The sequence below is a fragment of the Protopterus annectens genome, chromosome 5.part0 (assembly GCF_019279795.1).
Source record: "Protopterus annectens isolate FY-2018-M chromosome 5.part0, PAN1.0, whole genome shotgun sequence".
NCBI lineage: Eukaryota > Metazoa > Chordata > Ceratodontiformes > Protopteridae > Protopterus > Protopterus annectens.
In genome coordinates this window covers 755,603,710-755,618,076 of record NC_056735.1, presented here as the reverse complement: position 1 = coordinate 755,618,076, position 14,367 = coordinate 755,603,710, and the positions used below count along the sequence as shown (strand labels likewise).

At 38.2% G+C, this 14,367-nt stretch overlaps 1 protein-coding gene across 1 annotated transcript in view; it reads left to right on the top strand.

Annotated features, from left to right (window-relative positions):
- GUCY1A2 (guanylate cyclase 1 soluble subunit alpha 2) overlaps positions 1-14,367 on the top strand; it is a 1,587,384-nt gene that overhangs the window by 238,510 nt on the left and 1,334,507 nt on the right. Inside the window, exon 3 of the mRNA XM_044072602.1 lies at positions 5,228-5,337. Within this exon, the coding sequence (XP_043928537.1) occupies positions 5,228-5,337 (110 nt within the window). The remainder of the gene's footprint in view (positions 1-5,227; positions 5,338-14,367) is intronic.

Genomic DNA, 14,367 nt, shown 5'->3' with positions numbered 1-14,367 from the left:
CTGAAGTAATTCAAGGGAATTGTGCTGTTTAACCAATCTAGAGGTGTATTTATCTTTAATGAATTTTGATATACCACCTCCTTTAGTTCTCATTTCTTCAGTTTGTGGTCTGAACGTGTGGAAGGAGGTGTAGCCTGATATGGCTGGGGTGCTCTCCACAGCTTTGAACCAGGTCTCAGTGATGGCACAAATCTCTATGTCTTCCAAGGTAAGGACTGCCTCAAGTGAATGCAGTCTCATGTTAAGACTCCTAGCGTTTAGCAGCAAAACCTTGAGGTTGTTTTTAGATGGGAGTTTTTACATCAGGAATTTTGTTTTTGTGACACTGCCTAAAAAGGGACTATGAGGTTGGCAAGAGCCTTAGCCAGTGACAAAATCCCAGGGGTCACAGATAAAGACCATCTCTGTCAACGCATCGAAATCTGTCGACCATGTCATCCCAGGCTGACAGATACTGGACCTCCTTTGAATGACACCAGAAACTAAGCCAATTGTTGAAGTCAATCATTTTTTGTTTCTATTGAGGTATCATCCTAGGTGAAGGTAAAATGCTACTTGGCTAGGGACATACCTGCCTGAGACACATAATCCAAGAGATCAGTTGTGTCTCTCTTCATATAGCCCAGAGAGGTGCATCTCAATTTGTTCACACCAACATGGACTATGACATAGTCATAACAGTGCCTGTTGTTGAGAGACTTGAGTGCGTGTGTGTTGTGCCAGATCCTGGCACCTGACAGACAGCTGACCATGACCTTTTCCTTATCCAGCCAGTGAGAGGGACATCCGTGTGTCTCACAACTGAGTAGCTTATGACTAAGATGTTTGTTTTTGTGTTATGCCTTAGGGGCTTGACTGGTCAGACACTGGTATGTGATATATTATGTGTACTATGTTCTGCAGTGGATGTATTATGTGAAGTGTGCTTGTGTTTGGGAGGGCTCTGATGTTTAGGTAAGCTTCTTGTAAGGAATTCCGCATATGTAGGTTTATGTGTATTATATCAAAACACCCAGCTGTTCTCACTCGGAGTAATATATACTTATTGATCATGGAATGGGTAAGGCCAATCTATCAACAAATGGAATTGATTAATTCAAGCACCAGAAGGATAGCTGGACAAGCACACAATGGCCCACAAGGACAGCCTGCCTAGTACCTAGCTATCAGTTTATGAATGTGTACAGCTCAGCCATTACTCAGGCCATTGGCATGGGATGCTGGGCCAGTCACATCCATAATGTTTCTGATTATTCATATCTCCTGCATAAAAAAATCTCAGGTTTACCAAAATTTTGTTCCACTGTGATAGAGTAATATGCATTCTTCACTTGTGAAGTCAGATGAATGAAGTCTGGAGCATATTTGAGTGTTCTGCACATTAGCATTTCAAAAAAAAAACCCTCAGTTCATGAAGTGCAAGTTTCCTGATTGTTGACAAGCTATACAGGAGTTGCATAGAACTGAATCTATAAACAAAATTAAAAATGAAAACATCTTTCCAACTTAAATAATTAAAGATTTCTTATTTTGTATTTCTTGTTTAGCTGAAGTAACTTTCTTGTATTTTGATGTGTTTTGTTATGGTAATGAATACTACAAATTCAGAGTTTCAGTTAAATAATTGTGGAACAAAGGCACTGTGTGCATTGTCTGGCTTTCAGGTCCTATTGCCAGCAAGTGATGCATCTGATTTTCACTATCAGTTTCAACAGGGAAGTTTAACAATGGACAGTTCATTGGTAATTGTAGGAATCTCTGTGTATACATTAGGTGTATTTATTATCCCCCCAAAAACTATGATGCATTTCAAGCGATGCAAGATGTCCCCTTAACAATGACTTCTGATAACACTGCATCTTTCTACATACATTCAAGAACATAACTGAAAATGTTGACTATGGTCAGATTCATATTATTGTAAAATACCTGTTCAGGGCTTTCAAGACATGCCTTGATATCTCAGTAGGTATGTTGCAAGATGCTCCTGACAAGGTTATCAAGATTTCCGTTGTATGTGCCAAGTTGCACAACATGCATTATCAGGAAGCAGGCTGCTGCCATGCCCAAAATGTTTCCAGCATAGCCAGCACCACCACAACCACCTTTATCTAGATATGTCACTGATAGTGGTGACATGGAGGATGACAGTGATGAACAGGCCTCTAAATGGACACTGAGCCCAGTGCAGATTAGTACAGGAAAAGTAGCAATATCTGCTACAAGCCTATGTAACACGACAGCATGCAAGCTGGCAGAGCTACAAAGGACACATTGATAAACAAAGTATAACTTTTGCCATGCTGAAATCAGTGAAAGTTCTGTAATAAAATACACGATCTGTTCACTGTCTACATCACATTTTGCCATACTGCAGTAGAAGTAGCAAAGTGTCAGTTTGGTCGGCCATCATTATTAGCATAAATGATAGACATCATACCAGAAAATGGCATGTAGGTTATGGATAGTGAAGGTCACAGAAAGATTCCACTTATTTATAAATGAATGTACAGATGTCAATCTAACATGACTGCTGGATGATTTTTCTACACAGCTTTTTTGCTAAGTTGCCCTGAGTATCCTGAGTATTGGTAAGAAGACTCATCAGAATGGAATGTTTCTGAATTAGTTGGATAACTCCACAATTATGGTATTCTGGAGTACCATATACTTGTATTGGACCTTACTCTGTGCAAATGAATGATAACCAGCACATCTATACTGTCATCAGTACATAACCATACATCTATGTTCAGTGAATCTTACAGTGTAGTTTACATGGGATTTACCTTTCAGCATACTTTGCAAGGTATTCATAAAAAGGTACAATGCAGCAATGTAAACTATTTGCTATACTCTCTATTAACTTTGTGTTATTTTCTTGAGCTACATAATGCTATTATTAGAAGTCAGAGTTCTAGTTCACTGTCATGCCTGTGAGTTACTGATCTGACCTGTTGGGAAAGCAGCATCTGCAATTAATTGAAAGCATCCTGGGAATTATGCAAATTTCCCACAGGAATTCTGATAGTTCAAACTAACAATGTCTTGCTGTTTTAGCATGTGTGATTTAATGCCAGCTATAATGTAAGCAGATCTGACGAAGTATGAGGTTTGCTTTAGCAACATGATTGCTTTCTGTAACATTAAATTATATTTACTTCAACAATTTATGTTAACTTCATATAATTTCTACCATATCTTCCAGAGAAAATGAATGCATATATGCTTTATTTATATGTTTATTAGTTGGAAAATTCTGTCACATTTTCCTTCAAGTATCCTGAAAAGTGAATAATTTAGAAATATTTTTTTTCTTTCTTTTTTATTTGTTTGATGACTGGAATAATGGGCTAATCTTAAAAGGATCCATTTCTGCTAAAGCTCTGTGTAACATATGAAACAAAACATTAACAAAGCTAATATTTACATAGAGCAATTGATTAGTAGTTCTAGGCATATTAAGCAACAGTGATATTTACAATTTGAGAAGTAAATGATTAAAAAATTGAACAGTGCAAAATACCCACTGCAGTGTACATTTATGCAGTACATTAGATGAACATGGCTAGTATTTACATCAGGAAAGTAATTTACCTATGAAGAATGTTACTGATCACTGACACTTGACAGTAATTTAAAAATCAGCATTCAGATGGCATCTACTATAACAAAACATATTGGCCCTGAGACTAATAAAATTTAAAAAATGAAACAAGGTGTTGCCTTAGGCCTGTTACTACAATTCAGACATACATGATTCGAAAATGAAATATCCACAAAACAGCACACCAATTCTTAACCAATAACAAATGAGAAATCCAGTCACAATGCTATGAAGGATACACTGCACTTCAATATAGGCACTGTATTCCTCTCGCAGTAACAAGCTCAAGTTTGTCAGAGCACTATTCTGATTTAAAATCATGGCAACCCACTTTAATTCTGATTTTAAATCATGGCAACCCACTTTAGAATTCTACTGCAGTTTAGTACAAACATTGTGTTGTACACGTTGTGGAAAGTCCAGATATATCAGAATGCTATTACTCAATTATGACCAAGGCAAACGGCTCCTTAATTTAAAACATGCCTTATTTGAATGCAATAAAACAAAAATTACATTCAAATAAAGTATGTTTTAAATTAAGGAGCCATTTGCCTTGGCCATAATTCAGTAATAGCATTTTGATGTATCTGGACTTGCCACCACGTGTAGAATGCAATGTTTGTACTGTAGTGCAGTAGAATTCTACAGCAGGTTGCCATGATTTTAATTCAGAATAGTGCTCTGATAAACTTGAGCTTGTTATTACGAGAAAAACACAGTGCCTATATCGAAGTGCATTTATCCTTCATAGTGTTGTGACTGGAGTTCTCATTGGCTAAAATGAGACGTGTTTAATTCCTTATGTGAAGAATGCAAATTGAGAAGCATATAAGCCTTATGTGTGGACCAGACATCAACTTCAGATTCCAGGGGTGCAGCTGTCTGAGAACTTATATGATTTTCCTAGCTATTCCACATAAAGATTTTTTTTAAAAAGGTTTCTGTTATTTTTATTTATATATTATTTTTGGGGAGTTAAGGAAATGGCTTGTGAGATATATAGTAGCTTCAGTAATTGGATCATGGCAATGAGAAACAGACTGTCTTCAAAAGTAAAATACATTCTATTCTATTTAGAAATTGAATTTTTGAAACATCCAGTGAAGTCCTCATAATTAAATCTGACTGCAGATTTTTAATCTGGTTTAATGATAATTTATTTTGATTTGTTATACACCCAGTTGTAACAATATATATTTATTAACTCAGGCTTCGGTTGTTGATTTAACACTGAAGTGTTAATTTTATTTCTACTAAAATTTAAATTGGGTTACTGACTAAATACAGATAAAAAAGTAAGAAGTAAGTATCAGCACATCACGGTACTTTTAGTTCTAATTATTTTCCAAATTCAAAACCCATAATACTAGGATATTATGTCATATTAATATTCAAAGTTCTACTATTGTCAGGCAAAAAGAAAAGGGTATAGGGAAAACCTTGTTTAGTAGCTTATATAACAATTATTTCCGTAAATATGCAAGAACTAATTCTGACATGTTCTAGAATTAAAATATAACTTGTTTAAAATGTTTCTAGCATATTTCATTTTATGCATTGGTAGTAACAGATGGACGCTCTAAGAATATGTATATGTCTTTCTTTTTAATGGCACAGGGATACTGAAAAGGAATTTCATAATACAAGATACTCCTATGCAGACCACATTTTCAATGATGAATTTGAAGATGTCTCAGGAATACTCCAAAGCACAGCTAATTTATTTGGTAAGTTTTGAATTTATTTTAAGATTTATTTTAATAACTGTGTACCCTACCTTGACGAACTAAACCAAGAATAATCCAAATAGATATTAAATTAGAAAATAAAACGTGTGCCCTGGTGTACTCCTAAATATTTATTTCTCTGTAGATTCTTGACTGAAACAGCGGCTGTATAATCCTGATTGCAAATGGCTCTTAATTGTGTTCATTGTTGCATAGTTCCTGGGGTAAGGTTAGAATATGAGCTCCATGTGTCTTTGGCAAGATCTCACTGAACAAATCCCTTGAGCTTTCTAACCTGTATCCTCTCACTGAAGATTGTGATCTTCCATTTGAGTGCACTAAACAATTCTGAAATATAGAAGTCAGTAAATACAGAGTCCAAAAGAACACAGAGATGTAGAGTAAAGACTATGATAGCTGATTACTGAGCCCATGGTCTGTACCATATACAAGTTTGTGGGAAGGCAAAGATAAAGGAAAGATAGATTGCAATTGATAACTGGGTTCTACATTGGTCATAACTATTTTACCTTGTGCTGTTTTTGCAAATTTCCATAATACCAGTTTATATTTTTTCTGTTTCTGATACAATTATAAAGCCACTCTGAGTGCAATTCCCACGGATGTGGAAAGATGGCTTGCATGACACCAATACAATAGCTAGACAAATGGTTGTGAACAGGTTTGGTAATCTGACAACTAAAAGATGAAATTTCAAGCTGAGAATATATAGACTGCACTAGAATACAGTGGTGGAAATAATATTTTGTTTGTGTGACAAACTACTAAATTATTCTCTACCTTTTCCCCATGAATTTGCCAGACCATTACCCATAACAAAGCCATCGATAGTAAAAATGATTGGTTGAGTTGCAGGAAGTGGCTGAGGTCAAGACTGCAAGAGTATTTGGTGAGCTTCTGACATCTGGCAAAAAAAGTTAACAGCGAGGTACAACTGGGTTTTCTTAGTCATGTGGCTAGGTCAGTTTGTATGCTCTATGTGAGATAATAACACACTGTTTAAAGGTGACAACAAGGAGTATGTGTATGGCAGGGTAGGGAGTGGTCAGGTAAGGTAGGCTAGTTCATCTACGCAGAGGATCTAGAAATGATTACTCCTTTGAAATCTGTTAACTGGCAGATAATTTTCAAGAGGTGAAAGATGGTTTACTTTGGAGAAAAAAGTCAATGTATACTATCAAGGAGACAGAATTCCACATGGAGCTGTGGACATTACAACCAGGGCTATCATGATGTCCAGGCAGATTGCAAAATAGGTGAAATTTGTAAAAGCAAAGATCATGTTTTTCTCACATGTAACTCTGTTTAGTTTCCATCTGAATACTGTAGTGAGTCCTCTACACTACAGATAGTGTAACAAATCACGACTTTTGGAATAGTCCATATGAAGAATGCTGAGGTATCTGGGACACTGGGCTATCAAGCCAGCCTGGAAACATTCAATAAATGCAGTATGAAAGGGACAAGTGAGTTAGGTTGCCTTTTCTGAAGATATCTTGTTGGGATAAATTAACTGAAGATACCCTGTTGTGACAGATAAGGAGGTGGAACTCAAGAAAAGTAAAGAAGGAGGAAGTGACGATACGGGCAGTTGGCAGAAGGGAACCTACTCAAAAATTGAGATGAGGAAGACTGACTTCTGAAGGTGGATGATACACCATGATAGCTTACTACTCATTTATAAGTCAAATAAGCACATCAGAAAGAACTGAGAAAAGTAAGCTTTGTGAAAGGCTTAGGACAGTGCATTGTATGGAACAGAGGAAGGCTGTGACAAATTCATATGAACTCAGGTAGATATCCCCGCTATAAACTTAAAGATTTCATTATGCTTAAAGTTTACGCTTAATAATGCATAAGAAATTTATAAACTTATATGGTTGTTTAAGGTTCTTCTTTTTGAATCCATTAGTGAGATATCTTGTACAGTTCACCAAATCTCAATTAATCCAGATACTGTTTTCCAATAATAGTTGACCAAAACACTTTTCTGTTGTAGGACGTCTTCTGGATAATAAAAAAAAAAAACAGAAATGGGCAAAGAGCTATGGGTTTGGCAAGGAAACTTCACATCTTTATTCTCCTACTTCAGATAATCAAGTCTAAGGTTACTAGATTACTACAACCAGAGAGAGAAACGCGTTCTCCTTTTAGTGAAATTATCCTTTATCAGTTTCAGTCAGTCATAATTTTAAATGCAGGACTTGTATATAGCATTGTTGTAAATGTAAAGCACTGTTTGATGACCTCAATTAAGATTTTGTTGTCTTATCTCAGAGGAACTGACTGAGCAGAATGTTTCTAAGCAAATGAAAAAATATATGCAAATGTGTTAGAAATTAATTAATATAAGCTTAGTTACTCCTGAAATTCAGTCTCCTCTATATATACATACAAATACATACATATATATTTAAAGCAGTGGTGCACAACCTTTTTGTGTGGAGGGCCACTACATGAATTCTTAAAGTGGTCATAATTGATTTTTGTTTTTGTTGTTGAACTGAAGTGTTTAATGCCCTTTGTGTAGCAGCTGCTTATTACAAATGTAGCAAGCAATTTGCTGCTGTTTAAAGGGAAATCATTTTTTTTTCTAAGAACTGAAGAACTTAGCACTCCATATGTGGCATAAAATGTAACTGAGTTTTCTACAATTAAAAAGGAAAGAGCACTTGTATTAGAACTGAAGCACTTATCTCACTGTGACAGAGAACCCTTTTTCCTTTTTTTTTTTTTTTGCATAGATTTGAGGGGAGTGCCAAATGTGGGAATGGTAGAATAGTTAGATTCATCACTGCTTGCCTTTACCTTTTCCACCTCTCCCATGACCCTCTTAAATGTCTCTGTACATTCATTCCCTCTTTAATACCTTTTCCAGGAGTCCATTCCATGGGTCTACAGCTCACTTTGTGAAAAAAAGTATTTTGAAAGATACAGGAAGGAGTTAGCCCTGTGATCCTGTACCTGTACTGCCAGTTCCCCATATGTTCTTCCTGTTCAGAATGACCCTGTTCACAACTTCTTTACATGATCTAGTGCATTCATACCTCTCAAGCTGAAAACATCAAAAATCTGGACAAAGGCCCATGAAAAATAGGTACAAATCTGTATGCTGATTAACATACAATTTGCATGCATAGTTATGTAACCACACCCACCCCAGTGGAACCATGGGGTACCAGCTTTCAAATGCAACCTGAAGAGTAGACAATGAAAGTATGACCCCAGAGTCCCCTGCAGCCATTCCAATGTCCCATTACTTGCCTCTTTCATCAGAAACGCTGTAATGTGCATACTGGTTTACTTCTACAATGATCTGGATTTCATTTAAAACTTTTATTTTACATTTTATAGACCAAACACTAATAGACATCTGCAAAACAAAGCAATACAGTCTCACAATGAAAACAGACTTAGCACTAAAACTTCTCTGCCCTTGAAACTCATATTCATTGAAACAGCATTGAAACCCAAATTCAAAGAAAATGCATCTGGCCCACTGGCGGATAAAGATTACCTTTGGACTGTTTTCAAATCATAGGCCCCTTTCACATGAAACATACATGTGTTCTTTGATACACCTTCCTGATTGTATTAAATGTTATTCCTTGTATAATACAACACACTTGTTTGAGCGGATTTTAAATCTATTGTTTTGAACATTATTTCCAGTAAGCAATGAAACAAAATGCATGAACAAATGATGGCAAAACTGCCCAGTTCAGAACATTTCCATCATAAAAATCTACATAGACTTCTACAATCCACCAGTAAATATGCGCAATCTCTGCAGAAGTGAAAGTCATCTAAATAATTCCACATTAAAGAGATCTGTAACTAATGAAGAGGTTGCTGCTACCAAACAACTTTATATTTCATTGTTTCATCTACAAAGTGCATGTTGCCCTTGAGGAATAAATTGCCACACACACACACACACACACACACACACACACACACACACACACACACACACACACACACACACACGCACACACACCAGCTTAGCAATTAAGATGAAAGCAAAGTAAAAGCTGCAGACTCTGCTGCCTGTTTCTCATTTCAAGTGTAAGCAAAGGTTTCAGACTGCCGTTTCTAAGCCAAGTATGCAGGCACAGTAAAAGTAATGCTGATACACACCTCAATGCAAGCAAAGTAAAACAGTTGTAGACTCCACTGCCCATTTCTCATTTCAAATGCAAGCACAGGTTTCAGTCAGACTGCTGTTTCTAAGACAAGTATGCAGGCACAGTAAAATAATGCTGTTTATCACTTCAGCTTAATAGACTCATTTCAGCTTAAGACTCTACCATTTCAAATGCAAGCAAAGGTTTCATCCAGACGGACGTTTCTCTCTAAGTATGCAAAGTAAAAGTAATACTGTTTCTCATTTACACACACACACACACACACACACACACACACACACACACACACACACACACACACACACACACATACCATTCTAGCCAACAATACCTTCATGTTTTGTGGCCTGTTCTCAGAAACCGCCAGCATTTCTCAAGTCGTTCCATTCCCTCTTCTTCGTGGCTCATTCTTGGAAACCACTATTCCTTCATTATGCTCCATTCCCTCTTCCTTGTGGCTACCCGGAAATGCATGCACGCATGTTATTAGCTTAATTCCGACAGGCTGGCAGGCCATTTCACTGAGCTGACATCATCACATGTGCAATGACGTCAGCTCAAAAAGCGGGAAACAAAAATTTCAAATAAAACAGCCTGGAATGTTGGAAATTAAGGGGTGTCACTTGGGAAAAATGGCACCCCATGTTTTGGACCCCAAAACTCAGTAAAAATTGAGTCATTTGGTACAGTTGGGAGGTATGTGTGCATTAGTATCATATTTCTCCTGTCTCTTCTCTTCTCAGTTGAGGAGAGCTGTAGCTCCTGTAGAATGCAGTCATATTCTTTCCACAGCATCTCATAAAGCATTATGCTGACTTTCTCCTGGATTACTTCCATCAGCCTAATGTCATTTTCAATACATGAATGCAGAACTCTATGCAGTTATCAAGATATAGTCCAAACAGGCTTTGTAGAGTAGAAGCCTTACCTCATTGTTTCTGGAATCTACCCTCTGAAGATACATCCCAGCATTCTGTTTGCTGCTGTTGCTACTGCTGCAGTTTTTACTGTACTCTTGATGCTCCTATCCAGGTACGATCAACGCCACTAGATCCTTTTTCAGTTTTGCTCTCCCAGCTGATATCTCATACCATAGATACTGTGTCCTATGTGCAGTAGTTTGCAGTTGTTTGAGTTGAACCTCAACAGCTACGTTCTGGCCTAGTTGTGGTTTTCCAAATACTTCACCAAACTCTGTCCCCAGCCTCCACTGTTGCATCTATTGTTGCTTCATCAACAGAGAGCTTGTGCATGTTCTTTATTCCCTGAGATATATCTGAGATAAATTTACTAAGGAGTATATTACACAAGATGCCTGGGACTAAGACAGAGTCCTTAAGTCCTACATCAGGCACTTTATTAATTCTTGACATTGTCCTTCTCACCTAAATCCCTTCATGTCCCACCATTCAGCTATGCTGGTATCCATTTCCTTAGTCTTCTTCTGTCCATGACTCCATCAGTTTTAATATCAACCTCCTTATCTGGCCAAGTCAAAGAGTTTGCTGAAATCCAAGTAAACTATGTTTACTGATAGTTCCCTGCCAAGTACAGTTCTAACCCACTTATAGAATTGGATCAGGTTTGACTGATAGCATCTTCTGGCCATGAACTCATGTCACTTGTGTCCCTGGTAGTTGTTCATCATCAGCAGCATAAACCCCCTTTTCCCCATTTTTCTACATGGGGTTGGGGTGTTGTATTAACTGTCGCCATCTCTCTTGATTCAATGCCACACTTCTGCCTTCTTTGACACTCATGCCTGACTGTCACAGATCTTCTCTCACACAATCTATCCACCTTTTTGTTGGATGCCCTCATTTCCTCTTACCTTCTTCCAGTCTGTCCCAAATCTTCTTCACCAGATTGTCTTCTGCTTTTCTGCACATGTGCCCAGACCACCATAATCTATAGCCTTTGATCTTTTCTGCAGTTGGAGCTACTTTGGCTTCTGCTCTTATGTCCTTCTTACTCCGTCTTTTCCAGAGAGTACATCTTACCACACTTATCAGGCACTTCTTTTCCATCACTTCTAGCTTTTTCATCTGTTCTGCATTTACTGCCCAGGTTTCTGTACCATGCAATAGTACTGGTCGCACCACTGTTTTATACACCTTACTTTTCAGCTTCTTTGGCAGTCTTCTGTCATACACTACACCTGACAATCTATGCTAGTTGGCTGCAGCCCTTCTGATTCTAGCCTTGGCCTCTTCATTTAGACTTCATTTTTCATCAACCACCCCTCCCAAATACTTGAAGATATTAACCTGTTCCACTATCTTATTTTCTTACTCAATTCTCAGCTTCTTCTGATTTCCCTAATTTGCTGCCATTGAAACTGTATTATCTGTACTTAGTTTCATCCCATGTGCCTTCAGTTTTACATTCCATTTCCCCTATCCTTTGCTGATTTTCTTGCTCACAGTCTGCCTGTAATGCCACATCATCTGCATACTGCAACTTTTTGTTTTTTCCCCTCCAACCTGTTTGCTAACATACTCCATCACCAGTATGAACATCACTGGGCTCAGAGCTGAACCCTGGTGCACACCCACTCCCACTGGAAACCCCTCTGTGAGACCAAGCATTGTTCATACATGAGTCAGTGGGTCCTTCCACATAGCCTGCACTAATTCTACAAATGTTTCTGTGACTTCAAACTACCATAGTACTGCCCAAATCAGCTTTCTTTGGACTTTGTCATATGCTTTCTCCAAGTCTAGGAATGTCCAGTTGGACTCTTTCCTCATCTCTAACTTCTTCTCAACTATCTGTCTCACTGCAAACACTGGGTCAGCTGTGCTGCATCCTAATGTAAATCCAAACTGCTCATCTCCCATCTTACGTTCTACTGTTCTGTGTATCCATTTATCAATCACCCTCTCCAGAACTTTCATGCAACGTGACAAGAGTTTGATACCTCTGTATTGCAAACAGTTGTGGATACCCCCTTTGTTCTTGTACACTGGCATGAGTATACTTATTCTCCAGTCATCTGAGATACACTTTTCTCTCTGCACTGATATGAGTACCCTCAGGAGCCATTTCTCTCCTGTCTTACCCAGCATCTTTATCATATCTGGTTGTTGTCCTCTAGAAATGCTGCCAGCTTTCTATCTCCACGATTTTTCCATGACTTTCTCTGACATTGTTGTTAAGATGGCAGGTCTGATTTTTCTCCCCTCCCCCATGTACAGGGTTACCACTATTCATGTTATCTATTCCTTAGCACTTCTGTACCTGCTAGTGAACTGTTGAAGATTTCCATTGTGTGTGTGTGTGTGTGTGTGTGTGTGTGTGTGTGTGTGTGGGGGTCTATCAACACACTGGTCAGATTTCTGGGGAATATAGCACATGACCCATCTGGTCCTTGTGATGAATGCCCTCCAAGGGTGATCAGTTCCCTCTGAACCTCCTTTGTATCTGTCCTTGTGTCTGTCCATTGTTCTACCCACTCTGCTCTACTTCTCTTTGCACTTTTCCCACTGCAGTCTTTTAATTTCTTTTCCCTTTAACAGGATACACAGTCAGAGTACTTTTGTTGTCTACCACTGGAATAAAGTTAAGACTTTCTCTGAGATTTCCATGGTGATATTTGAATTTTTCATATAATGATAACGTAGGATAAATTAAAGGAGGAAGAGCTGGCTGTTTCATAGGATCATAGGAGGTTAGTACGCTAATGACCTTAGGCCCTTAGAAGCATAGCCAAGTTTTACATTTATTTCCATGATCAGCACCTGTCACCCTTGTCCAAGAGAGACACAGATAGAACCCCTGGGGTGAATTTACGGTTACCCATCCAGTCGTCTAGCTTGTGTTTGAAAAAGGCCAATGAGGTGCTTTGCTTGACATGAAGCAGGAGTCTGTTCCAAAGATGTGGTAACCTCTAGAAGACAAATCTGTCCCTGCAGCAGGTTCTATTAATGTCACATGCAAAGTTAAGGCCTTCAGAGCAAGTAATCCGTGTACCATTTGACTTACGCATATGCAGCATTTCCAATAAGGCAGGGTCAAAGATTGCCTTATATGTAAGGCAGAGATTGCCTCTGAGCAGTCTGTATGAAACAGAATAAAGTGACAGTGATTTCAGACAATCCTCATAGGACAGATGTTGAAGACCTTTAATTTTCCTTGTGAGGAACCTTTGTGGTCTCTCCAATTGTTGTAGGTGCTTGAAAAGGTACATATCAAAAGGAGCATTGTACTCGGTTATTGGCCTGATGAGGGAAGAGTACAGGGAGGTTATAACTTCTTTTTTTCCAGGAGGCAATGCCCTTACTTATGAGATGAGCAATATAGGATACCCTTCTTACCACTGTGGAGACATGGTGATCAAAGGTAAGGCTGCTGTCAACCTGTGTGCTCAGGTCTGTCACCACTGAGTGCATATTTAGGATATTGTTATTGATGAGGTAGTTAGCAGGAATATCTCTCTTACTGAAAGGGATGATAACATAATTTTTTTCATTGAGTTTAAGGCTATGACTTTGCACCAATCATTTGTTTGCTTAAGACCCTCTTGTAGGATACTGACATCGTTTGGAGATTCTATGACCACTCACAGTTTGCAGTCTTCAGCAAACTTTGTCAGCCACAGACATTCATATGCTGTTCTGCACTCTGAGCAGATGCAGTACTAGAACTGGAATTTAGCTATTGCCTGGGCCTGCAGCTAGGCAATCCTCAGTCTGTCATTGCTTTACAGCTCCTTAGGTTGCACTACAACCTTCCTACCTTTTCAGTCTTTTGCCTTGTACTCCATTGAGCAGAATACTGCTCTTACATGAGAGGTCCACAAGGTGAGAAATATACTAAATCAATTGTAAGGAATGACTGTACAAAGAAAACTGTGATAATT